The sequence below is a fragment of the Anser brachyrhynchus genome, assembly GCF_964034855.1.
Source record: "Anser brachyrhynchus genome assembly, chromosome: 2".
Taxonomy (NCBI): Eukaryota; Metazoa; Chordata; class Aves; order Anseriformes; family Anatidae; genus Anser; species Anser brachyrhynchus.
Window position 1 is genome coordinate 65532707 of NC_137695.1, and position 27779 is coordinate 65560485.

Genomic DNA, 27779 nt, shown 5'->3' on the forward strand with positions numbered 1-27779 from the left:
ATGGGTCAGATGTCAATCAGGTCACTGATGCAGTAGGACTTGGTTGATGTACTGTCATGCTGGCTGGCCTTGGGGATTCCTGCTTCATTTCCTCTCCTGTGGGAAACACTGAACAAGAGCAAAGCTGTATTCTAGGAATAAAACTCCCTCAACAGCATATCTGAGCAAAGACATCTAACAAACTTCCCATTTGGAAATCACCCAGCAGCAGTATCTGAAATGCATGGTGGGTTTTTCATGCTGCTGTTCTGGGAGTGAGATGGCCATGTTCACCTCCAAGCAAGCGCAGATGTTACCAAGCAGATTCCTCCAGCCAGAGTACCTTAACCCTGCAGGGCCATGAATGAGCTCTGCTGAGTCTCAAGATGTGTGCCTGCATCATATAGACTACTGACCATTAACAAATTTGTGTGGTAATATCCAATGGCTGTTTCTTTGATGGAATAATGAAAATGGCTCATGGCACGAGTTCCTTAAAAGCCACATCCTGAGATCAACCAGCATCCTACCAGATAGGGAAAGAAAGGACTCCTTGGGGTGATGAGGACTACCTGGTGCAACAATTGACCACTGTTCTTCAGTCTTTGATCACATCGCAGACTGAATACCTTGTGGCTCTATTTCACTGTAAAATGTTGCCGTTCTCCTACACATTGTTAAAAAGGGCATAAAAAACCTGAAGAACAAAAGCCAGCAGCCTGAGAAACAGTAATTAATTTCCACACTTCAAATGAAATCTAAAAACAAAGAGAAGCTTCAATGTATTTATTATTAAATGAAAACTTTCTAAAATAATCATTAAGGACCCAGTTTGATGAAGACTCATGATGAAGATTCATGAGTCACGGCAATAGCGGGTGAAGATATACAACAATTTTTTACACAAGAATAAGCTTCTTCCATACATGCTTGTTCTCCCTCCCCCAAACCAGATACTCTATTATTGCTGATTTGTCAGTAAAACACTTTCGAAACCATCTCCAGTTCAGGTCATTGTCTAATCCACATAACATGAAGAAGCTTATGCTATTAACAGCATCTCTTCTTCAATCCTCAAAATTTGCAGTAAATTCTCTAATAGATTAATGGTGGTATTATATTATTTTAAAAGGAATGCATTGTTGTAGAGTTATGTCGCAGTATTACAGTTCAGGCAGCCTCATATAATCTTCACAGCAGCTGGAAATGTAATTAGCATAAAAACCAAACGGCCTCATTAAACATCCCTTTCCTGTAAGATGGGACACATTTAAGGGCCTTGTCTCAAACGCTCCATTAAAGCTCTACGCAGAGCTGGTGTGGGGCTCCAACCATCCCAAGAGACATTTTCAGTCCAGCTAAGCAACGTCCACTTCTTAAAACCTGGAAATGTTATGCAGCAGCCCTCGAGAAGACGCATAAATCCTGCTCTGCAGTGGAATAAACACTCCTGTGGGAGTGATTATATTCCCCATTTTTGACAGAAGCTTCCATTTCGCAATTCAAGTTTAAAAATAGACAACTGCTGTAACTGCCTTCTGTGTGCAAATCATAGCCACATATTCTGAACATAAATGTGCATTTGCATTCTTTTAATGTGTTTAAAATGATGAATCTAAAAACTTGGATAATTTATAATTCCAGCAATAAAGAAGCAAGTGTCACTCAGGCTTTCCCTTGCTACGAAGTGCTTATGCTTTGGGCTGTTGATCTAATTGCAGGTTTGAAAATGACCATTGGGTTTCAAAATCTCTGTGGATCTTTGGTTCAGCAGCAGTAAGCAGATACACGAGCTAGTTTTTGCTCACTTTACAGAAGGGCAAAAGATTGAATTTTTAAAAGTTGCCTATAGTTTTGAATGAATTCTGGTGCAACTTCTGGGCAGCTTCTCAAAAGACAGTAAAGAAATGCTAGTGCAGGCAAAGAGAAGCCATGAGCCTTTAGAGAGCCATGAACCTTCTAAAGCCTTTAGACCTACAATATCTTTTCTTTTTTCCACTTTAAAAGTTAAGAATACATAAAACGTGCAATTTTGGAACAATGCAAAAACAGAAATTTAAAAGAGGTTTTCATTGTTTATTCAGACCTTGAGGGCAAGCAATGTAATATCTCAGCACTTAAAAAACAAATATTTTCCTGTCACAAAGTGTCTTACAACACAGTTGTCCTTGTTAGCTAATGATGCAAACAAAAATACTGCTTTCACAGTCTAAAAATAGGGAGAAGGACCTTTGTGGACAGATGTCAAAAGCCCAACAGACACCTGGACAAACTGACTCAAATTTCACATCCAGATCATCTTCCTTAAAGGGACAGGCAGAGCAGGGAGGCAAGGGGAGATGAGGTAAGAGCAGAAGGTGAAGGGGTGCAGGGGAGGCAGGTCTTCAGGCCCCCACACTTCTCCCATGGTTTCTTGTGCAAGCCTATCATCTGAATAGCATGCCTCACTTGACATTCAGTGTTTTGCATGTGGAAGAACAAGAAGCAATTATTTTCCAAACAGAAGGGAGCAGGAGTGTTTAAGAGCAGCACTGGCAACAAATTATCATATTTCTACTGCTTGGAATATTCTGGAAAGGAAAGTTCAAAATATTTACCTATTGTGGGTAGAAATCATCAGCTGTAGGAATTAAAATGATATGGGGATCGTTTATGAATAACAGTTCCTCTAATTGTGCAGGTTTATCACATTTTGTTTTCTTCTTGTGTTAATTAGAAACATTGAAAGCCCATGCCTCTAAGTGTTACTAAATTTAAACAGTCCCTCTGCTGACTGGGAGACTTAACTTATATAAACACATTGCCATATGAACTTTTACATAGCGCTTTTATAAAAACCCTTGTTGGAAAAACCAAAGCACTGAGGCTCAGCAAGAGAAAAAAAAAAAGCATTTGAGTATAAAACAAATGGCTGTTTTAATATAGATCTGGGAGTGGGTCAGCTAAAGGTTACATGAGTGAATTTAGTTTTGGCATGCTTTATTTTCTTTAAGCGGTTTGAGCAAGACTGAAAGTAAGTGGAAGAGTTTGCATGCCCTCCTTAACAAACAAGCTGAAAAAATTCAGATGCTCCATTTTGCGGCACTGTCTACATTACTGGGCTTCAGTCTTTAAATCCAGTGCACAGACCTCAGCTATTCAGCAGAGTAACCAATAGCAAGAGTGTCATCCTCTGTACAGACAAATATTAACAGAGTTTTAAGGTCCTTGGGCAGCAAGCAGGTCAGCCCACCCACTTGCCCTGAAAGTCCCAGTTTCTCAGCCCAACTTTTCCCAGTCCAACTGATCATTTCTGGCTCATGCTGATTTTCCTCTTGACTCTCCTGATATCCTGTTCTACTTTGTTTAGTCCCAGTCTTTATTCCTATAAACTCCCCAGTCCTACACCTTGAGACAGGTGAACACCAATCTCTACAATCTTACACTAAACAAACAAGGCTTTAAATGGAGCGGGAGCCAGACTTCCCCCTTTACGAGACCACCCCAAGCCCAAGGCTGGGAAGCCACTACCACATCTGTCTTTGGCCACAGAGTAGGGCACAGCTCGCTAGCTCACCCACAGGCTTTGGGGATGGGAGCTGCTGCACTTGAGGACTGATCCTCACTGCCCTGTGGAAGAAGTTTTAATTAGTTCTACGAGAAGGATCTGGGACACAAGTAAAGGAGGTTTTGAAGTACCTAGAGGGAGTACAATAGCTGCGTTTAACAGATTTCCTTTTCTCACTTTAGTATTACTGATTATTTGAGACAACCCTCCACTTAGCAAAAAAGCTGCTGTCAAGCTTTGTTCAGACACTAGACTTTCTCTGCTGTCTATTCACAATGTGTCTGTGTACCTAACACAAATGTTGTGAATCCCTCGTCTCTTCTACTTACTACTGAGCTTTCTCCAGACCCCTTAATTTCTCATCATCTCCTGCTTCCCATTTCTCAGCCCAACCAGTTTCCTTCAGGTACAAATTACAAGCTGCTTCCTCCCTCTGTCTGAGCGCTGCAACTCAGAGAGCATGGATGGGGGAAGAGGAAGGCACCAGTTCTTTAAAATAAAGGTCATCAGACATCTGAAATGGGAAAACAATGCATTTTTCTTTATCCTGACTTCTGCAAGTAGCTGGAGTTTTTTTTATTATTATTATTTTCTGGAAGGTTGCAAGCAGTTGGTTCTCGATGAATACAAGAATAAAAAATCTTCAATAACGTTTCAAATAATCCCAGAACCTATCTTCCCTCTAGCTTCTTTATTTCAGAAGACAATGTACACTTCCTCCTCTCAAACAGCCAAGAAATGACATTTCACTAGCAGATGTAAAGCACTGCCATAAAACACCAGCACACTCAAAAACTGTTTTCAAATTCATATCAAGGCAAGAAAAGCAAGATCAAGGTATTAAAAATGATGACAAAGGTCTAGTTGAGGAGACAGTCAGCTTTCCTTACTGCTATATGCCTTGCTGATTCTCAGAAAGCCTGATGTGGCTTTAAAAACATTGTGCAGCCTGCTGGAGCCATCCCAGCTGCATCCAGCTAAGTGCTCAGGCAAAGAAAATTCACTGTTTTTTCCTGGCTTCTGTCGTAAGTAAGACTGCTCCACAACTATTAAAAGAAACAGCCTCCTCAAGTGATATAATACTGTCAGCTTGACTGTGCTCCCAAAACCTTATCATATTTGCTCATTGATTTGTGGGACCCTCAGACCCGCCATGGTAATAAAGATTTCCACACTTTCTGTGCAAGATAAAATTTTAGAGGGGAACAATCACCTCCCTTGACCTGTTGGCCACTCCTCTGTTGATTCAGCCCAGGATGCAGTTGGCCTTCTGGGCTGCAAGCATGCACTGCTGGCTCATGTTGAGCTTCTTGTCCACCAGAACCCCCAAGTCCTTCTCTGCAGGACTGCTCTCACTGAGTTCTTCTCCTGTCTGTGCTCCTGTCTGGGATTGCCCTGATCCAGATGCAGCACCTTGCACTTGGCCTTGTTGAACCTCATTAGGTTCACAAGGGCCTAATTCTCAACCTTGTCCAGGTACCTTTGGATGGCATGCCTTCCTTCTACAAAGAAGTTGCTTAAATCAAGCCCCAGATCTGGTCTCACCTGGTGTTTGCCATCTCCAACAACAGACTGTCACAGAGTGTGATCTTTGCCTGCTCTTGTCACTCTGCAAAAAGCCTAACGGTGATGCTCACAGACTGGCCAACTGTAAGGTAAATAGCATTAATGTCTGTGTCAGAAACCATGACTTGCAGCTTCACAACTAAGTCAGCACCAAGGCAATATCAGATTATAAACCTTTCTGCATAGTTACTACAAGGATATCAAAACCAACACATGGTGGTAGCAGATAAAGCTGTGTATGATGTGTAAAAGTGTATGAAGCACCCTTTAATCTTCTGCTTGTCAGTGACAATGCACTAATGAAGATGGATGACTCAATATGTTCAAACATCACAATCTGAGCAATGATATGCTGCAGGGAACCATATATAATAAGCATAATGTTAAGGTCCTCTATCAGCCAAACTACAGGTTTTCTACCTCATCTTATGCAATTTTCAGGTGTCAGAAAACTTTTCTTATTACCCAAAAGGTTTTTTTGCTCACTGAATACAGGACTGTATTTTAAAGCATTCAGCTCTGAATAAATATTCCTTAGCACAAGGCTTTTAGTCTGATAAAGATATGGATGTAAGACATTAGCACTTGGAAATCTCAAGAAAAGGCAAACTTTCAACTTTAAATATCAGCCTGACTCTCTCTTGCTTCTAGTCCTCTCCCAGAAAAAAAAAAAAATAAGTAAAAAAAAATCCCATTAATTTCAAAGGAACTTTCAACAGATAAGGTCATGTGTTTTGACCCTTACTACTTTCAACGTTTAAAATAATTGAATCTATTGTTGCAGCAAATAAGAGGCTAATAAAATACTTGTATTAGTATTTATTTTTAATAATGACTGATGTTCTATACAAGTAGGAAAGCTTGGATGCATTCCTGCACAACACTTAATAAGATTTTTTTTTCCCCAAGCATCATAGTTACCAGTGCACTAGAAGAAAATTAGCCTGTATTAGGAAGTTTCATGCTGGCTCTAATTATGCCATCTCATAAGCTTGTCCTTTGTAAAATTTATTGTAAAAAATAATTATATTTTCTCAGTGAGATCAGAGGTATTAGGCTGGAGCTCATGGAAAAATGTGTTGAAAAATGCTAGTTTTGTGGGTGAAAAATCTTTTGTATTACACATATTAGGTTCAACCAATGCTGCTGAATTGACAGAGAGCGATCTCACAGGATCCTGCTGGATTTCTGTTCCCCAGGGTTGCAGATGATGGAAACTGTGGGGTCCCCAGCTCTGGTATGGTCCAGAAGCACATATCTCCCTGTGCCTCCTGCGGGGTGCTCAGCAAATTTGACATCTGTGTAAATTTTGCTGCAGTTATTAGTAGGGGAGCTGACAAGAATAGCAATTTTGCAGAGCAGCTGCAGGATACTGTTGGCTTACTAGAAATTGATTTTTTTTTTTTAGCAAAAAAAAAAAAAGGAGAGGAGAGGAGGGGGAAGAAAAAAAAGTTTTGGATTCATCTAAGATCAAACTCTGTACCTCAATCAACAAACTGGATACCCTGCTTTTAATTTAGTTCTTCAGACACTGAAATCCCTCTTATCAGGAGGAGATATGCTGGCTTGTCTGGTAAAGCTTCCTTCTGCTCTGAGAAAAGGAAATACATGTTTTTACTCTGGTTTTAATCACTGTATACTTCCCAAATGTTTTGGTAACTGGGGAAAATCTACGTAACAGCTATTGCAGTGCCCAGAGCAGACCAGGCAGGCATGTTCAAGGCAGATTCAAACTAATTGGTCTAACCACAGCAGTATATAGCTCAACCCCAGCTCCTGGAACTAGATAAACCATACAAACAAATACTAGGGAGGCTTTTGCAGCCCATGGTATGTCCTGTACTGCTGTGATTATGCTACTAGCTGTAACCAACCAGCCCAGAACGTTGCAAAACGAGCTTCAAACTGTTTGTGACAAAAGCATCCACATATCCAATGCTCCTATGAGCAATGTGGTTTTCATGGAAATCCTGCTATGCCACACTACTGTTATGACTGATACAGAAAATGAAAGACAAGCCACTTGTTTTGCATATCATTTTAGTGACAATAACTTCACAGATGTCAAGTCAAAAATACAATCACCACTCAGAGTAATATAGCCATCTATTCCAGTCCATTATTTTTTGCCTGATGAATCAGGGAGCAGTTTAAACACCATACATAAAGAGCACCTTTAGGTCTGAATGAACTGCATACTCTTATTCCGCATTTAACTTCGCACATGAATTTGCACTTAACTACATGAGACTTCTTGCGTGATTATGGGCCATTTTCATGAGTACAGGCTTAGGGGTGTCAAAAACTACACTCCAGTCCTGCCAGAAAGCTTCTACTGTACATAAACAGGTCAGAGAGCAACTGTGTTGTAACCCAGGACTCTTCTGTCACTGCTTTGTTTCTAGCTCCGGTGAGAACAATAAGAAATCAGAAGAAAATTCATCTTTTCTCACGGACAATCCAGACTTGAGACTTGCAGAAACACATATACTAATTATTAGGCATCATGGAAGAGCAAAGAAAAGAACCCTTCTAAAAAAGTAACGGAACTTGAAACCAAACACACCAGGTACATAATTCCAACACATGAATCAGCACCTGGATTTGGGATTCTTGCTCAGACCAATTTGCAATATAAAAATACGTATTTGCAGTTTTCTATATATATAAAAATGTATTTTAAAAGTCTTAAACCAGGAGCATTAAATACAATGGCGGGAGAAGGGGTGCAGCAGGAGGACTCATTTGTTTTTCTCAGGAAACAAGTGACACATCTTTCTAGCCCAAGGGAAAAAATAATTTATGGTTATGCAAGTTACTCAACAGAATGTCAGCTCTTTTGCCATCTATTTTTCTTGCTCCCTTGTTAGCACTTACAGAGTTTGAGTGTAGCTATATCCTCCACTTGGCTTGTCTTTTCGCGCTACCACTTCTTTTACCCACAATTTGCTAAATCAATGTATGAGATTTCTTCTGGGTTACCCTCTAGCTATAATAGCAAAACCTGAAAATACAGCTTTGGCGAGCTACTGCTTTAATTGTAATGCATGCGAGGTAGCTGGTAACGAAGTTAAAAATTGCTTAAAATCTGAGAAATCTCTCCCAGCCAAGCTACAAACTTTAAAACATGTATAAATTGGGGCTGCATTAACAGTTTTCAACCTTGTTGAACAAAGAGTCCAAGATAAACAGACCAACCTGACTGAGAGTATTACCTGCAGAAGTGTGCTTAAATTTTTCGCTCTTCTTCTTCCTCCATTTCCATGGCTTAAAAAGCCTTCCAAGAGTGGCAAATTTGCTTCTTCTTCTGATCGGAGGTGTGTGAGTCCCAGGTACTAGAGAATCTGAACGCATTGCAGCCAGTCTTTCCACTTCCTCAGCTGTAGTTTCCACAAGAAAAAGAAAAAAAAAAGAAAAAAAAAAAAAAAGGTGAAAAAGGTGTTTTAACAAATTATCAGAGAACCACACAGATGGTTAAATTTTTACATGGTTACAGAGAACAGTAAAAAAGGGGAAAAGATGTAATCTTTATTATTTTAACTTTTTTTTTTTCCCTTTCAGTGGAATCCATGCTGTGCTGTAAAAATCAGTATTAATATTCAGATTCAGTCTTCAGCAAATCATTCTGCATTGCTCTAGACAGCTGGCAGTCCATCCCCAGCCATTCCCATGGAAGTGTATGATAGAGACTTGGAAAGACATAGCTCCAAAGAAATTACGAAATACTGCTTAAGCGAAATATTGCAAGCTTGTCTTGCAATGGAAAGAGAAATTTGCATTAACTTATATTTATCAGTGGCAAGGACTGAATACCCTCTGGTAACATCACTGTGTTCACTAAATCTGCCTGAGTTCCAAAAGGGGCTGCATCAAGTATTTTCTAGTGACAGAAAGCATGTTAAAAATTCAGAAAGTTCCTCCTAGCCCCACTTCTCTGCCCACCCATTTTCCTCCTTTTAAAAGTCTTTAAACCTAGGGACTTGGAGAATTTTAATACAGTCCACAGTTACGGCTGAATTCCCTAGAGAGAGCGTTACAGGTTTTCACTGAACTTCTGTTGTTAATAACAAAAATTAATAAATTTCTGCAATCATTACGTTGTACTACATCATGGTAGTCTCAATACTTAAATAAACAAGCAAACCAACAAACAAATTAGAAGAATTTAAGTTACTCTTCCTCCTCCTGACAACAAGAGAAGTCTGGGGGTAGGTAGTCACAGAATCACAGAATGTGAGGGATTGGAAGGGACCTTGAGAGATCATCTAGTCCTGTCCCCCTGCCGGAACAGGAACACCTAGATCATGTCACACAGGAATGCGTCCAGATGGGTTTTGAATGTCTCTTGAGAAGGAGACTTCACAGCCCCCTGGGCAGCCTTTTCCACTTGCCACAATTACATTGCATGGTCTCCCCCTCAGGTTTCCAGAGAAAATGTATGCTAATGTGTTTTGGAATTAACATCCCTGTGATCAGAGAGAGGCACAGACAGAGGTAAGCTGGGACCACAAAGGAAAACACCAACAGTAGAAAGGTACCAGCAGCATGGAGAGAGGGTCAAAGGGTCCCTCCATGCCACAGCTGCCAGGGCTGCAAGAAGCTCTTCCAGCCCTGGGCTGAAACATGCAGCCTCTGACCCTAAGAAGAGCATCTGCGTAATTCAGTCATCTTGAAGGAGACTTCTTAAAAATTATATATATATATATATATATATTTTCCCATCTACACAAAGGCATGAGAAAAGACCTGGGAAACTACAGACCTGTTAGTCCTTAACCTCAGTCCCTGGAAAAGTTATGGAGAAGATTGTCCTGAGGGTTATTGAAAGTCAGTTAAAGGATAAAGCTATTATCAGGCACAGTCAACATGGGCTCATCAAGGGAAAGTCTGGCCTTCATAATTTGAGCTCCTTCTAGGATGAGGTCACCTGCTTGGTGGATGAAAAGGTAGCGGTGGACGTAATCTTTCTGGATTTTAGCAAGGCCTTTAATACTGCCCCTCATGGCATCCTTCTGGACATATTGTCCAACTGTAAGACAAACAGGTTCATGCTGTGCTGGGTGATGATGGCTAAAAGGTAGAGCTCAGAGGGTCATTGTGAATGAGGCTACATCTGGCTGGTGGATGGTCACCTCCAGTGTCTCCCAAGGCTCAATTCTACAGCTAGTCCTCTTTAACATTTTTATTGATCTGGGTGTGGGAGTGGAATGCAACCTCAACAAGTCCACTGATGACACTAAACTGGGGGTGCTGTTGGCTGACTGGAGGGATAAGAGGCCTTGCAGAGGGATCTAGATAGATTAGAGCACTGGGAAATCATCATCAGCATGAAGTTCAATAAACGAAAATGCTAGGTGTTGCACCTGGGATGGAGAGGCTGAGGACACTTGGGTTGTCCAGTCTAGAGAAAAGGAGACTGAGAGGCCACCTCATGGCTCTCAGCAACTCCCTGAGGAGAGGAATTTGTAGGGAGCTGCTGGTCTCTGCTCCCTGGGTACTGATGACAGGATATGCAGGAAGAGCACAAAGGGGCTGTTTGTTAGAAAAAGACTCTTTATTGTAAGGGTGGTCAAACACTGGAACATGTTCCTGGATTGGTGGTTGATGCTCCATGACCGTCAGTGTTCAAGAGGCCTTTGAACAATGCCCTCATTGACATGCTTTAACTTTTGGTTAGCCCTGAAGTGGTCAGGGACTTGGACTAGATGGTTTTTGAAGGTCCCTTCCAACTGAACTGTTCCATTTTATTCTGTCATTTCCCAGGCTTGTGTTGTAATGCAACACTGCCAGAAAAACTGATCTGAGTGGTTTGCACAAAGGCAATCTGGATTCATAAAGATGGGACACAAATCTTCACTGCTCCCATTCTGAAGACAGCAACCTAGTGTTTTTATTACACCTGTAGTGTTTAAGGATTAACCTCAGCCATGAGCACATGGTTTGGGAATCTCAACAAGAGCAGAGCTGTGAAGGGATGAACACCCCTACTCCACACAGACTGAACCACCAGAGATTTTAGCTGGCAAATCCTTGAGCATCTCAATGGAAATTTTTCAGAGGCTTTAATTTTGCCAAATTTAGGTTGGTTTTCATGGGAACAACTACAGATATATCTCTAGCACATAGGAAATCCTATTACCAGAGCTCTAAACTAAAATATTATTTAAGCCTCTCATTTTTTTGCAAGAAGTTGCTTATTTTGTTCTTCTTGTCGTGTTTTTAACGTTGGCAACACATTCCTTTTTCCTGTAAAATATCACTGCCAGATACAGCTGCCTGTAAGTTTCTGGTGAAAAGCTGTTAGCCAATGAGATACAGAGTCTCAAACTGTTTCACTGGAACTGGTTAAAAAAACCAACCAACCTCTGGGGCAATGGAGAGAAAGAAACATTTCTGAGAACATTTTCTTTCAATTAAAAGCAGAGGGGAAAAAAAGGTAGCCTGGTCACAGCATTTCATTTTATTCCAGCTCTTCACATTGTCTGACTGCCCAGAGAAACACCCGCTTATATGGAGAATCCATTACAAGGTGCTGTCCTATAAAGGGCTGGGACATGCTGCATCAAAGCTGAAATTGCCTTGTTACGCTGAACGTGCCATGAGGATAAAAAGAAGAAATCAGATATTTCCTTGTGCTTACTGATTTCACTGGAACATGCAGCAGGGCTTTGAAGACCTGCACGGAATATATATAAATCACCTTACTCTATATGCAGATCCAAAGAGACCATGCCTTTTCCTACCTCCTCTGTTTTTAAGATGCCTCTAGTTAGAGCACACAAGACCATGCTGTGGGCCACTGCTGTGACTTGTTTGAGATGCTGCTAGAAGCAGTGGGCTGGTACTGTCTTTGCTGCCTTACTCGGGGGATAGAGGGTGTAGCAGTGGTCCGTTGAACAAACTGGGAATGACACACTACTGCTGCTGAATTAGGCTTTCTGCTACATAAAACCACAGTTGAAATATTATGAAATTCCTTTTGCTGCTCGCCCTTTTTCCCGTGCCCCTCACTGAGACACCATTTCTGCTACCAAGGTTCCCTACAGTTACTAAACCTCAGAGTTGCACAATTCTTTGAGAGCTGATCCTAATTGCTACTGCTGAGGAAATTCCCAGGTCAACTGACATCCCTTAAAAATCTTCTTTCATAAAGCACACCCTCTACGTTACACGCCAGTTGTGCTCTCACTGCCCCCAGGAAGCTTCTCCCATTGTGGGTAAACTAGCATGGATTCACCATCAGGCAACACTAACACTAGAGTCAAAAGGAATTTACCCAAAGGGGAGTTCATTAAAAGCCAAACACAGTGTTAAAACCATTTCCATATTCTGACTGCTCTTCCTTGCATTTTGGTATCTTGTCTCACATGGAGCTGTTCCAGGAGCTCTGCTGGGCTCTCCATCAGCCATGAAGAGATGATATGGCCCTTCTCCTTCATCCTCTCCAAAGACACATGGCTCTGAGCTAATACAAATAACAGTGTTTTTTTTTCCCCTTTCACTCTGATTTTTCAGAAGGATTACTTCCCCCCCCCCCCCCCCCCCCCCATGAAAAATACCCTCAAGAGCTCTGCTAATTCAAAGCATAATAATCACTGGCTAGGAATGAACCACATTAGCATAAAGCCATGACATTTTTAATACAGTGAGAATAAAAACAGACCACGATGAGAAAAGTAAAAGCCAGATTTGTGCACTCTTGCTTTCTGCTGCATCTTTCCCTTATGTTGGCCAGTTTTTTCTGCCTTTTTGGCTCCTAATGACTATTGACTAGCTGTGGGCTGCGACACCCACTGCTGACAGCAGGCTCTGTAGGCTGGTTTCACACCCTTGCTGTTCCCAAAAAAGGTGGTACTTGCATGAACATAAACCAACCTAGGCCTGAACTTTTTTTTGCCATCAGTAAGAAAAGCAGTCCCAGCCTGATCAGCTTGCTGACCTGGGAATGGGAACTGGTGTGTCCATTGGTGCCTGCAGTCACACTGCTGAGGTCTCATCTTTAGGCTGGTGCCATAAATGTGACATTTATGGGTTAACGTTGATGCTGATTCTCTGTGCTTTTAGGAGCTGCTTCTGCATGATCTGAGAGATCTTGCAGAGAAATGGAAGGACACTGGGACCTGCACTGACGGCAAAAGGGCAATGCGCTCCCCTCTCACTTTCTTCTGTCCCAGCTGTCAACCCGGAATGGCAACAGGGAAGCTAAATGTAAGAGCTTTTTTACAGGCTCTTTGGTTGTGAAACAGCTCTCTAGATTTTACTATAAACCTCAAGACATTTGAAGTATATACAGATTGGAGGGCTTAAGCAAGACTTGTGATTTTAATTTGAAAAAGCACCACAAACCAAAACTATTTTGCACCCAAGTGATTTAAAATATTTTTTTCAAACATGATTAAAATATACTAAAAAGACTTAAAAAAAAAACAACAAAACAAAACACAAAGAGGTCTGAAAGCTAACTTCTTCCCTTTCCCCCCCTTTTTTTTTTCTTTTATTTTGCAGTTAATGCTGGGTTTGATTTTTTTGTTTGTTTTTGTTTGTTAAAGTCACTTCAAGTTTTGTGGGTTGTGATATAGTGCACAAATGTCAGACATGGTCAAAATCAACAAATCAAGGAAGAGTAATATGAAAAGCAATTCTTCAAAAGAACCGATGTAACAGCCCAGGAAAAAGAGGCCTGAGGAGCTTGGACATGTTCTGTATGCTCTTAGGAGTTTCCCACACCTTTTAGTGGAACTTTGATTTCCAGAAGGTCCTGTAAGAAATAATATGGGCATCACCTACTTTTTGGCTTTGAGAAGTGTAGAAGGCAGATCAAAGGCCCCCTTAAAGAAAACATATTGCAGTAGATTTTCTTGGAGAGCAACAACCAGTTTTGTCATTCCCACATGTGTTTGGGAATCACAGCCTCTATTAATGCCACCAATATATAACATGGCTCGGGCTTCATTTCACAAACAAACAAACAAAAAAAAAATCACCATTTCTACATTCAGGTACACAGCGATTTCACAGCTGAAGGCTGAAGCCCACCCATTTCATCCATGACCTTTAATACTACCTTCCTCACTGGTAGTCACACTTTGTTTTCTCTCAGACCATTTTTGAAGACTCTTTCTTCATATTCAGTCACATGATTAACAGCTTAACAAGCTGTTTACTTCACAAAGTTATCTTTTAAGCCTTCTTAGGAAACACCAATGTCTAAATTGTGCTTTCTGTTATATTTTTGCAAATTTGTAGTAACAGGCAGGAAATGATCTTGGCCCTAAAGTTGCAATGGGCTGAACATGCCATTTTATTTACAGACAATACGAGTATATAAAACAAACAAACAACAAAACAAAAAAAAAACAACAAAACAATATAATATTCCTTATTCCCAATCAACTTCCAACTAGACCTTATTCTGCAGATTAATTCCCAACCAATTCCTGTTATGACATTTACTTTGAACTCTGCATCCCGAAAATCTCCCTCTTTAGATTGTACAGACCTTACTGTAAAAGCTCTGTTCAATGGACTATGTGGAAAGGCCATGTGTCTTTTTGAAACGACAGGAAACCTGAACGACTACTCTAATTGCAAAGCACTTATGTCTTCTCTTTACCTGAATGGGAACACTTTCAATTTAAAAAAAAATTGTTTTTCTTTCAGGAAAATGGTTCATTTTCTGCTCTTCTATTATCATCTGTATTGTTACTTCCCTTTAATTTCCCTTTGCACCTGGAATTAATTTTCAGCAGCCCTCCCGTTACTATGTGAATCACCCATTTAAACTTTCCCTAACTTTTCAAAGGTCTGTTTTTCCAATGAAAGACTAGGCATGGCATGCAGCCGTCTACATTCAGTCTTCCCAGACGGGGATGATTAGCTCTTCAGTTGACAACAGCTCCCACTGGAAATATGCATTTGCAATGCCACTGACTTGGTTGGCACAGTGGGTTTATGAGCCATGAAGAGACTGTCAGTAGCTTTTCCTTGCATGCTAAGTAGCACTCCCCATTTCTAAAGCCCTGCCAATTACTACTGCTCCCCAGGTGTGTATCACTCTACATTGGATGGGTAAACTGAATCATCTCTTACCACTTAGGTTTGCCCATTTCAGCACAGGTATTAGACCATGGTACGGCTCTGCTCTCTGCTTTGATCCGTCTGTCTCAGTGCATATATTTCTCTTGGTGGAACTGAAGCGCAATGAATAGCTTCAGAAGTCCAATCCCTTTAGGGCCCTGCTTTTGCCTTCCTCACACTTCGATATAAAAATCTTAATTATTCATGCTGATTGCAATCTGAAAGCCTTTTTTTTTTAGCCTCTGCAAACTATACTGTACTGCATGCATCACTATAAACAGATCTTTAATCATACAAAATCTCTCAGAACACCAAGCATTTTCTGTATTTTAACACTGTGCACAAGACTTCTACTTGCAACAACAGCGTTTTATCAGGTTGTCGTTAATAACTACATAATTGCTTCCTATAAACCCTGTAATTATAGAAAATAAGGATTGTTGGATTTCACTTATATCAGCTGTTTTGTCTTTGCCTTATTGCTCTCATTACTCACGGCTTTCTCCTTCCCTTAAGTGTTTATTACATGTAGATTTGGGGCTATGTTCAATAAACAGTGCTGCAGCTTCTAACTCTTGGGTGCCTGGACACAGAAACAGAATCCACAAACCTGTTTTGGACACCACACATAGGTGGAGACTCAGCTGCTCCAAAGAGGGAGAAAATTGTGATCACACCTCCATATTAAAAACTTCACTACTGAACAGATCTGGCCCTTTTTTTTTTTTTAAAGTAACTATTATGGAAACAGGTTCTTGGAAAGTCCCAGACCATCACGTGCAACTTGGAATGGAGCAGCCTCTAAGCGCAAACATGTCAGGAGCTGGATGAATGGGCACTCAATCCATGCAACTTCTGAGACTGAAAAGAAACTGCTGAGAAGATGGAATTATCAGCCTACTTAGCTGTGTCCTCTAGCACATAGCATTTAAAAAAATACAACTTTTTAAAGCTTCTTAGAAAGTACTTTGCAGAGTCTACAAGAAGGAGATGGAATCTCTCAACTCCAAAAAATTCAACGCTCTAACACTGAAAAAAAAAAAAGTTATAAGGCAAAACTGCTGCAGTGGTGTTGGTGAACATTACCTTACAAGTGGTCATCTCCCAATGGCAACACCAATAACTGATCCAACACATGCGGATAGGACTATACAACACAGCTCAGGGCTCCTGGCTGTATCTGTACAGATGCTCAGGTTGTTAAGTAACAGAGGCAGTCCTAACCATCTTTGAGTCATCCCCTAACTCCTCAAGTCTAGAGAAAAGTATCATTAATCATATCTTAAGTTCTTTTTGAAAGCCATGACTATGGAAGCCAGAGAAGCTGCCTTCCTCCAGGTGAGTCTTCAATCCACTCAACAACAACAAAATGTGCTGAAGCCCATATACCTTCAACTCCTAAATTTATCACAATGAAGAACTAGTTCACAACATTTTTTCTTTACTTTTGTTTCAATGAAGGCCTTGCAACTCGTTAAAGTGTCTTCTTGGAGAAGCTGGTAACGATCACATTTTCGTAGTGGGGTTTCTCTCTTATACAGTACTGAACTGCAAATTCTACTCAGCTGCAAAGTATAAAGGTAATCCAAGAAAAGGATGTGGTCGATGGAAGTGTACAGACTTGTGGCTCACATTTTGCTAGCTGCCATTTGGACTGAGACAGAACAGCACCTTGTTCTACAGGCCCCTCAATGGAAGCCAGTGGGAAGTTCTCCCTGAGTAAGTGTTCAGCCTTTCTACAGACTGCTAATGCTAAAGGCTGTCTATTTTAAAAAAGCCCATAAAAAACAACAACTACAACAACAACAACAACAAAAACAAACAATCAAACAAAACAACAACAAAACATATTTTAAATGCTTCTAATTTCTTAGGGGACTTTTTGATAAACTGATCAATTTATGATCTTTATCTTCTGAAGTTTTTGTAAGTAGGAATATCCAGTATTTTTACTTTATCTTACTAAAAATGTGCTCCTTAGAAGGCATATCTTTAAACTATTCAGAAACCTGAGAGGGACATGCCATCTTATTAAAAGTAATCGTATCCAGGAAACAGCTTTAGAAACATTAAACCTTCTAAAGATAATAGTACCATCTTACCACTATTACCATAAAGATAAAAAATGAAGCTTTTAATTACTTTAATTGGTCAGGAGAGAAGGAATTAGGTACCTAGTTTAAAGAGCTAGAAATTAAAAAAAAAAAATCCCTTGTAAACTCTATACTACTTCTCTTGGGAAAATGGAACATCTATTTTTGTTCTTTAAAGAAGTTGATTGGAAGTCAGCCAAGAGGAGAAGAGTAATTATACCAAATGGCACATTTATAATGAGCATAAATCTGAGTTTAAAAAAAAGAAAAATCAGTAACAGCCTAGAAAAAAAGTAGTGACTGGACTCTCTAAAGAGACAGCCTGTATCCATGTTCAAGAATTAAAAGTAAGAACTAATACTTCTCCTCTGAGTACCTAAAAGTAGCTACATATGGTCTTCTCTGATTGTCATTACAGTGGGAATTCTTTTATCAATTCAAGTGATGGTTAGTTCAGACCCCTGGCTGAGGTGAAATTTCTGTTTAGGCCCTCATGGTAGAGGCTTGAGTTTCAGAGCTGAATACTCCAGAGGAGAAAAAATGCCCACAGCTCCTTTAAAGTCATGAATAAAGCATGCTGGGTTGCTGGCTAAAATACACAGAGTATTTCTGTGTGGATCTCATAGCTATGATTTCACTTTTTTTGCCCTCCTTTTTTAACATTAAATGTCTTAGAGCTCTGCAGGATATTGCTTTTGCCCTGCAGACTCAGAGGAAAGCCTCTGGGCTTAATTTATTCTGCCTGCAGTGGTCCATACACAAGTATATATTTACCCTGTCTTTAAAAATGACGGAGCTGATCAGGTAATCAAATTGCTATATCCACCTAAGAAACACGACAGTCGAGGAAAGGATCTATGCACGTAACTTCACGTTCATGAATAATTCCAAGTCCAGCAACCAGAAATAGCTCAGAAAAATGAGAAAGAGTTTAAATCAAAGCTAAGGGGAAAAGTACTATGGAGAGCCAAGAAAACATCATCACTGAAAAACATACTGAAATAGTTCCATCAGTTTTATGCACTGAAATAGTGTTAGCAGAGAGAAACACATGAAATCATGACCTCACTAGAATGAAACCTCACTAGAATGAAATGCAAAGGCCACAAGGAGCAGGATTACCTTACCAAATCTGTCTAGTGACTGAATGACCATCCTGGGAATTGGGGACAAAAGTGCTCAGATCTATGAACGTTCTGCAAACGAAGCAAAAATATGGCCCTCTGCTCAAGATGAGCACATTAATGAGATGAGCTGGAGGAGTGAAAAAAGATGAACTAAATTATTTATTGACCCTCTCAGGTAGGGTTACGACATGCTGGTTGCACACTAAAACCTGCCTCCTTACTGATATCAGAGGACTATATTGGCCGAAGTTGTAAAAGGGACCTTTCCAGCATGCTATATTTCACCTACAGAAAAAAACAAATTGGTGGAGAAGGCATTACAGTATGGTTGTAATGAGTGCTTTCCTTTGTATTGATAGGACTGTCCCTTCTCTGTGGTGTTTGAGAGAGAAACCAGCAGCTTGTTGCAAGCCACGAAAGCAAGCAGAGCACCCCAGCAGCATGTTAAGGTGTGCCTATGAAGAGCCACTTGACCATGAAACTGGAAGCTAAGTTCATTTTGCAATGTTGCGAATGAAACTGTGACAGGCATGAGAATTCATTTTAATACAGAAATAGGATAAAACCCAACCAAAACCTGACATTCCTTACAATAAAATAGCGTTATCTTTTTTTCACCTCTTCACTGCTGGCACTGTACAAAGCAACAAAACTATGAAATCTGACTTCCCTAAATGTTGCAGGTTCCTCTCAAAGTTATCAAGATTCTGACACCAAGCAAATATTTAACAAAAAAAAAATAACCTTTTCACAGCATTTCTGGCAATTTAAATTGCCTCTGTCCATATAACTGTATGGAGAACAGTGTTCTCAATTTTAAATACAAATCTATTTTGGACAAAGGATCTGTATAACTTTCAACAAGTATCACAGATTCCTTTCTATCAAGTCAAATGTCAAGTCATGGAGAAAGCTCACCAAATGTGCACATACACTATTCCACCTAAACTAGAGTCTTTGCCACACATACCTGATTTTCACAGAATCACAGAATCACAGAATCGTCTAGGTTGGAAGAGATCTCCAAGATCATCTAGTCCAACCTCTGCCGTAACACTAACAAGTCCTCCACTAAACCATATCACTAAGGGCTACATCTAAACGTCTTTTAAAGACCTCCAGGGATGGCGACTCAAACACCTCCCTGGGCAGCCCATTCCAATGCCTAACAACCCTTTCAGTAAAGAAGTTCTTCCTAATATCCAACCTAAACCTCCCCTGGTGCAACTTTAGCCCATTCCCCCTCGTCCTGTCACTAGGCACGTGGGAGAATAGACCAACCTCTACAGCCTCCTTTAAGGTACCTCTAGAGAGCGATGAGGTCTCCCCTGAGCCTCCTCTTCTCCAGGCTAAACAACCCCAGCTCCCTCAGCCGCTCCTCATAAGACTTGTTCTCCAGACCCCTCACCAGCTTCGTTGCCCTTCTCTGGACTCTCTCGAGCACCTCCATGTCCTTCTCGTAGCGAGGGGCCCAAAACTGAACACAGTACTCAAGGTGCGGCCTCACCAGAGCCGAGTACAGGGGGACAATCACCTCCTTAGACCTGCTGGCCACACTGCTTCTTATGCAGGCCAGGATGCTGTTGGCCTTCTTGGCCACCTGAGCACACTGCTGGCTCATATTCAGCCGACTATCAACCAGTACTCCCAGGTCCTTCTCCGCCAGGCAGCTTTCCAGCCACTCATCTCCCAGCCTGTAGCTCTGCTTGGGGTTGTTGCGCCCCAGGTGCAGGACCCGGCACTTGGCCTTGTTGAACTTCATGCAGTTGACCTCAGCCCATCGGTCCAGCCTATCCAGATCCTCCTGCAGAGCCTTCCTACCCTCGAGCAGATCGACACACGCACCTAACTTGGTGTCGTCTGCAAACTTACTGAGGGAGCACTCAATCCCCTCATCCAGGTCATCGATAAAGATATTAAAGAGGACCGGCCCCAGCACTGAGCCCTGGGGGACTCCACTAGTGACCGGCCTCCAACTGGATTTGACTCCATTCACCATGACTCTTTGGGCTCGGCCATCCAGCCAGTTTTTAACCCAACAAAGCGTACGCCAGTCCAAGCCATGAGCAGCCAGTTTTTTGAGGAGAATGTTGTGGGAAACGGTGTCAAAAGCCTTACTGAAGTCAAGGTAGACCACATCCACAGCCTTTCCCTCATCTACCAAGCGCGTCACTTGGTCATAGAAGGAGATCAGGTTCGTCAAGCAGGACCTACCTTTCATAAACCCATGCTGACTGGGCCTGATCGCCTGGTTGCCCTGCAAGTGCCGCATGATGACACTCAAGATAATCTGCTCCATGAGCTTCCCTGGCACTGAGGTCAAACTAACAGGCCTATAGTTCCCCGAAAATTTTCGAAAACCTATTTGCTTAAAGAGCATTTTTCACAAGTAAGTGACTGGCCTGAGCCATGGCATCTAGATGAGTATCTCAAGCTTTTTGCTCAGAATGACAATTTTTGCTCAGAATGACAATTTTTCCAAGCATTTTGTACAAGGGAGGAAACAAACTAATAAAACAGATATGCTTATGGGTACCTACAGATAAACATATACAAATGGAGACTGGTATACAACAAATGCAATAATATTACAAAAATCTGAAATACATTAACAGTCAAGCAAATAAAGAACAACATATTCTTTGTCTACCAAACACAGGCAATAGCTGTATTAGTTTGAAGAGGCTGATTTCTAAAATTACCACTCATCTTCATATAGATCTGTAAAAGTTTGTTTTTTTTTTTTTAATATATATTTATTGCAGAGTGCCCAATGTCCAAAGGAGACTGAGGCAGAAAACACTAACAATAGAAAACAAATCCAAAGAAAAGTATTGCTAAAAAGTGTCTTATGAGCTCCTAAGCAATGGCAGGAAATATATTATTGAACTGATAGTTGTCTTGCAGTTGACTGAACTGGCTGCTCTGGCAACTTGAGATGAACAGGAGAGAGAAGGATCAGTCCATCGGAACTACAAGATCTCTGCGTTTTCTATTAGGTTGATGGGTTTCCACACACAGCACAAGGAAAATGGTGTTTGTGTGATGATAGAAGTGCACTGAAAGCCAGTCTCACACTAGTAACTTGAGTACTTTCCTAGAATCAAACAATGCAGACACCATGCTGTCTGTATTTTATTGAGACACACAAGAAAGAAAAAAAGAAATACCTCCTGAATCTAACCATGTTTATACTTGCTTGCCACTTGGGGAGGGAATTTGAGGTAGGGAAGCTGCATAAACCAAACTTCGTTGAGTCCTTCCCTGCTTTCCCATTTAGGTATCGTGCCTAATTCTCTCCAACCACTGCTAGAGGAGTTGAAGATTGGCAGCCACACAGACTAGACAGTCAGAAATTGTTCTTCTCAATTCAGATGCTGGAGCAGGCAGTAAATCCAATCTTAAGCGCCACAGCAGACTGCTGGAAGACAACCCCTTACCCTTATGGATATAAACCAGCAGACAATTACCTTGGGGCTGTAAATATTAATGAAAGCTTTAGTCATTTTGCTCTTCTATTTCTCAGTTGGGTACAATTCAGATTTAGTTCCACAGAAGTCTCTGCACCTGTTTTTTCCTTCTGGCCAAAACCAAATTTCAAAGCTACTTAAATAAAACTTCTGTGCTAGTGTAAGGAAAGCATCCTGCCTTGCTGATGCACAGGAGGAGGAGAAGGAACAGGTCTTTCAATGAGCCTCTGGTTCGAATTGTTTCTACTGGCCATCCATCTACATCTGTGCACTAGCACTGCTGACTGTTCTGGCTGTGCATCTCAATCTCTGCCAGGGTTTACATTTTAAGCAGACTGGAAAGTAAAATGAGAAAGGTGCAATGCTGTAAAGCTCAGTAGTAGCATGATACATGCTCTTTGTATCAGTTCAATTTCAGGTGATGCAGAAGAAAGAGCATTTCTACTAATTTTCATTTATTTATTTGCTTTACCAATAACAAGGTTGAAAAAGTCTTAGTGCTTAAAAAATAACAACAAAAACAAAACAAAACAAATGTTGATGTTGCACCCATGTTGCATCAGATAGCATCTGAATATTGGAAATGTGAAAGCAGCTGCACAATGGATGTGTAAAGGGACATAAAGCCAGCGCCATAGTCCTTATGACATGGACTGCTGACAGTAGGGACCACAGATATAGTCCATGTGGATGTGAATGTATGGATCACTAATACTTCTGAGATGCTTTCTAATACATGGACTATGGATGCAGTAGACCACAGTGGCATTTCCAGGCCTGACTCATTTGTCAGGATATAGTTAATGACTAGTCTAATTATTTATTCCAACATCTCCAATGCATTCAAGACAACTTACCATCACTTCCCTCTGATTCTAGAATCTGTGTTAGAAAGATAATTAGCATTCAGGACAGTGGCATTTGTGCTGCAACTGTACATCCCTCAGCCCACTGCTGAAAATAAAGAATGTTATTATCAACTATTTCTAACAAAACTTGGACATGCCTTTCTTGAAATGACCTGATTTTCTCAGTGTTACCATCACTACATTGCAATGCTTCCAGACCTTTAAAAGAAAAGGGTTTAAAATACCATTACTATCCAGTTTTCAAACACATAATCAACTTCCCTTAGGAGGCAAGGTGAAATAAAAAGCATCCTCTACTACCAAAATTTCTCAAGATAAATTAAATAATTGGATCCATTTATCCATTTTAATTTTATTCCCTACTCTCATACTGCAAAAAGCCATTAGACTAATGGCCTGAAAACTGTCAGACAAAAGATGACAGAGGGCAAGATCCTTCTCTTAGTAGTGATAGGGGAGGGTGTCTGCTGAACAGTAGCATTAAACCTGTCATCCTGGTCGTGGCTGGGAGAAAGGCTAAGGAATATCTGGCATACATATTACATTCCTTACAGAATGTTTAAAGCAACAGGTAACATGGGCCCTACCTGCAGAAAAGGAGGTACATCTTAAATTGCAACCTTTGGGCTACAGAGAGCCAGTAAACAGCTTTGATCGAACACCTCTCCTAGTTATGCTCAAAGAAATGGGTAAGACAGCAAATCTCAGTTATACAAACCAAGGTCTTGGAGCCTATGTGTCTCTTACTCCTGACGAGCACGCTACAAAACACATACATGGGGATACCTACCCTCCTTGCTTCTTTGGACATATTTGACACCATGTTACTTTTTTTTTGGAAAAAAAATAATCTTGAGAAATATTTGGATTTTACTCCTGAGTCATATTTTAAAATCTTAAAAATTTCTGCTATCTATACAAAGAAAATCTCCAGAGACTGTCAGTCAGGCCTGGTCTTCTCTTATTAGTAGGTTTTCACACTTGGGATCAGGAGGTTTTTCTCCAGGAGGGACAGTGCTTGTCCATGGGCTGTCTCTCAACAGCACATCTTCAGGATGGCTGATGGGCACTATGACTACGGGGTTATTTTTAGAAAGGGTGGCCTGAACAAAAATGATCCAGAATGATACATCTAGTGGTTCCAAAGAAGCTACTGCAGGTGACTTCAAAATTACTGATTTTATCTTTGATTTAAATTATACTGTGTTCATTGTTTTTCAGAGCAACAGAAATAATTCATCTTCTTTTAAATTTAAAAGTTTCAGCCAAAGGCAGAGGCTTTGCTCTTCTCGATTAAGCTGGACCCAATGCCAGGAAAGTCAGGGAGACAAAACAGTGACAAGATCAGACATTACCTTGTCTCTCCCTGCCGAATCTTTCCTGAGACAAGGAGATTAGAACCAACAGAGCAGTGGAGATTCATGTCACTTCACAAGAGCCAAAACAACAGTAAGAGGACAATTTTTCAACTCAAAGAGATGTCAAGAACATCATTATCTTTCCTGAAGCGTGCAAATCAAAGTCACAAAGGAAAGGTGGGGCCTCCAAGTACGTCCCAACCTCAACTCTTTGCAGCTTTGCTTCATCCATCTAGATAATGGAAATGGTCACAGCACCCTCCAGTTTCTAAGAAAGTGACTGCAACATCCACCCATGGCTGTACTCACCCACCATACACTCTGATACTGCCTTTCAATTGTTCCAGTGCCTGGATTCTGGGTGATCCCACTTGGGATGATGCGTGAGAGACATGGCTGTTACGTTGATTGAGCTCACAACCACATCCAATTACTCTCCAATACCCCAGCAGACTGTTAGCAAGGTGTCACCACACACACGTATGCCATGCTCCTGAAATTACTTTGGCCAATTGGCAGTGACACCAAAAGGAAGCTAGATGTTATGCTGTCTGATTACAAAAAAGGCAATCTTAGGAGATACAAAGGAGTAACTGTACATTTACTACAAGCCACTGAAACAAATCTAGAAATAAATACTTGTAATACAAAAATTACTGTGGAGAGCCCACCTCTTTTCTGAGCAATGAATGATAATGTTATATATACACAACCGTATACTCAAAAGGATAGGTTTTGTTCATCAATCAGGGAGCCTTTAAGGGAACTCTAATGCTATTCATGATGTGATATTAACTGTTTCTAAACAGAGACAGAAGGTATTATATTAGCACAAACTGAGGTAAAGTAGCACTGATTGCAAACTAAAAAAGAAAAAGTGAAACTAAAAGAGAAGAAAGGAAATACTCTCATGTGGCAGAATACTGACTTGGATTACCTCTTCTGATCTCTTCCCCACGTAAGCAACAGTTCTGTTGCTGAGCTCTCACTGGAAGTGATGTTATTAATGAGCGAATTCCTATCATTGATTTAAAATGAAGCTCATTTTCTTCTACAGAATGCAAAGTTTTAAGAAAGAAACAGGCCAACTACACCTTAAAAAATAAATAAAAACATTGCTATGCAAATAGGGAAGCACTCAGAAAAGACAGAGCACAGAACAGTAAACTAACTGCACACCCAGGCAAGTATCAGAGCATAAACTAGAACATCGGGGTGATGCAAGAAGAAGCAGAATGCCAAGTTTGTTCAGGAAGGTCGGTATCATATGGTCTGAAACACTCTGGTAATAGCAAAGTGAGCAGAGAATCTGCTTGTCCATCACCTGTGCCATCACCTGCATCTTGCCCCTTTTCCACACTGCCTCCCTTTACACGTGGAAAACTTGTGGCCTTTCACAGTTTATCACACAGTTTTGTATTGTATTTCTGACATAGCTAACTTGATACAGAAGGATCAAAACTAGGCCTGCTACTCAAAATGACAACAAATACTTACAGAAGAGCATTACTGTTAAATATAGGAAATGCTGTATTGCTTTCATCATGCTTGCTGGCATTTTATTTGCTTTTCTGGACTGTCCATGAACAACTGATTTTTTTGTTGCATGTTCAGCATTGTCCTGATGTTTGTATTTATGAGGTGTATGTTGTATATATCCTAATACTTTAAATTGGGTTCTCAGAATAGAAAGCAGGGTGATAAGATGCTATTAAAAGATGGCAACTGAGTTACAGCATAGAAAAGGAGAGAAATCAGAGAGAAGAGATGGGCCTGAAACAAGCCAGCCGCCTGCTCTCTAAAGACAAGAATTGCTGTGTCCTCCTATCACTGTCTACATGTCAACACCGTGTAATAAAAATGAGTGGGCCCCGAGCCATTGTGAGCAATTCCAACTTTTTTTGTTGTTGTTCCTAAAGCTTCTCAAATCAATGACAGACAGAATTCCCAGAAGAGGCTGTTAATATTTCTCCCATAGGGACCTGGGAATTATCACTGGTAAACAAAGGACTTAGACACGTGCTTGTGTATGATTGATGTCATGTTGCATACACCTTTTTCCCCCATACTATCTCATTTACCCAAGTGAACTACCTGCAATGCTACATATACTCTCCCTACCGTTTCAGTCAATACTGTAAATTATATTGCAGTTTGGGCCAAGACATCTTCCCAAGCTCTGTGAAACAATCCCAGAGCTCTGCTGGGTGACAGCCTGTGGCAACGCTGCCAGCAAACTCCCCTTTGCCAGCCACAGCAAGGACTTGCCTGGAATTGTACACAATGGGTTTACTCTGGGACCAGAAGTTTTTGGCATAGGCAGTTTAACAGGATACGGATTAGTCACTACAGACACACACCAGCAGCTCATGGACTTGCCCTCAGGCTTGGTGTTATTTCTGTAGGTATGGCCATAAGAGGGGTACAAAGCTTGTGCTCACTGCAAGCTTTCTAAAGTATAGGACCTCCTGATCAGGAGTAAAGACCACGCCGTTTTTCCTACAAAGGAACATTTATCTCCCCCCACAAAATGCTGAGGGCACTCATCTTTTAGAGCAGAAAATGATGCTGGTGGGGGCAAGGTGCACTACTGGGGCGAGGCATACTTCTGCTCGACTGCAACCACTTCCTCTGACACTGCACCATACCCACCTCAAATCAGACACTACAGAGCTCAACTGACAAGAATAACCCAATTTTATGATCTGTGCTGTCAAGGAGACATATTCCACCCTGCAATGTAAGCCCATGCCTCCCCCCACCCTTTCTTTAAGATAACTATACCTCAGAGACTAAAGATACACACTGCATAATTATATTGGCTTTTGAAACCTCAAGCATGTTTTTCAGGTCTCCACATTTCACAGCAGGACCAGGTATGCTGGTTTTATCTTCTACTTTTACATTCTGTGAGGTCTATTTTTTTTCTTCTTCAAAATATTTTAGGATTTTAAACAGGTACAATTGTAAATGATTGCAATGCCTCATAGCCATGTACAGCACTCACCCTAGAGATTGCAATGGAAGAGCAGCTACTGTTTGAAATAATGTGAGAATTAGTGGAGGAAAACTTATTTTTATACACAACTCTTGCAGGGCTTATAGCTTGTCTAGAAGATAACCATTTCATTTAATAATTACTTTTGTGGGAAGGAAAATAATCACCTTGGAGACAATCTCTGAAGTAATGATAAAATAAATGTTCTAAAATTTTCTGGTTGAAAAAAAAAAGCAGAAAGTCTTGAGGTCCAGGTGAGAATAACACACGTACACTTTCAATTTTGAACTTGTATGTATCTAGAAGCTCTAGAAAAGGGATGACACCACAAAAACAAGTGTTGGAATTCCTACAGCAATGGTATCTCAGTCCACACTGATTTTCATACATGTATAACATAATCGTATCCACTTAAATAGCAAAAACCTGAATTATGGAAACATATGATAAGCAGACTGGGTAGGAGCTCTGAAGGAGACTTTTTGGGGTATACTTAATATTATTTATATTTCCACTGCACTTGCATGTAGGGGCCCCAAAATCCTGGAGCCCCACAGTACTTGGCACTAAGCATAGAAACAGCAAGTGAGACACCTATTTCTTTTTTCCCCAGAAGATCTCATAGTCTATTTACAGACCAGCAGGCATGTGAAAGGAAATGCAATTATCTCAGTTTTACAGATATGGAACTGAGG

The 27779-nt window shown here is 40.8% G+C and overlaps 1 protein-coding gene across 18 annotated transcripts in view; it reads right to left on the reverse strand.

Moving 5' to 3' along the window:
* PHACTR1 (phosphatase and actin regulator 1) overlaps positions 1 to 27779 on the reverse strand; it is a 350894-nt gene that overhangs the window by 125241 nt on the left and 197874 nt on the right. For all 18 annotated transcript variants that reach the window (XR_013945667.1, XM_080577960.1, XM_080577949.1 and 15 more), the window contains one exon: positions 8308 to 8472. Coding sequence is in view for 17 of the 18 variants with exons in the window: in XM_080577960.1 (XP_080434086.1) it covers positions 8308 to 8472 (165 nt within the window). In the remaining variant the exon portion in view is untranslated. The remainder of the gene's footprint in view (positions 1 to 8307; positions 8473 to 27779) is intronic.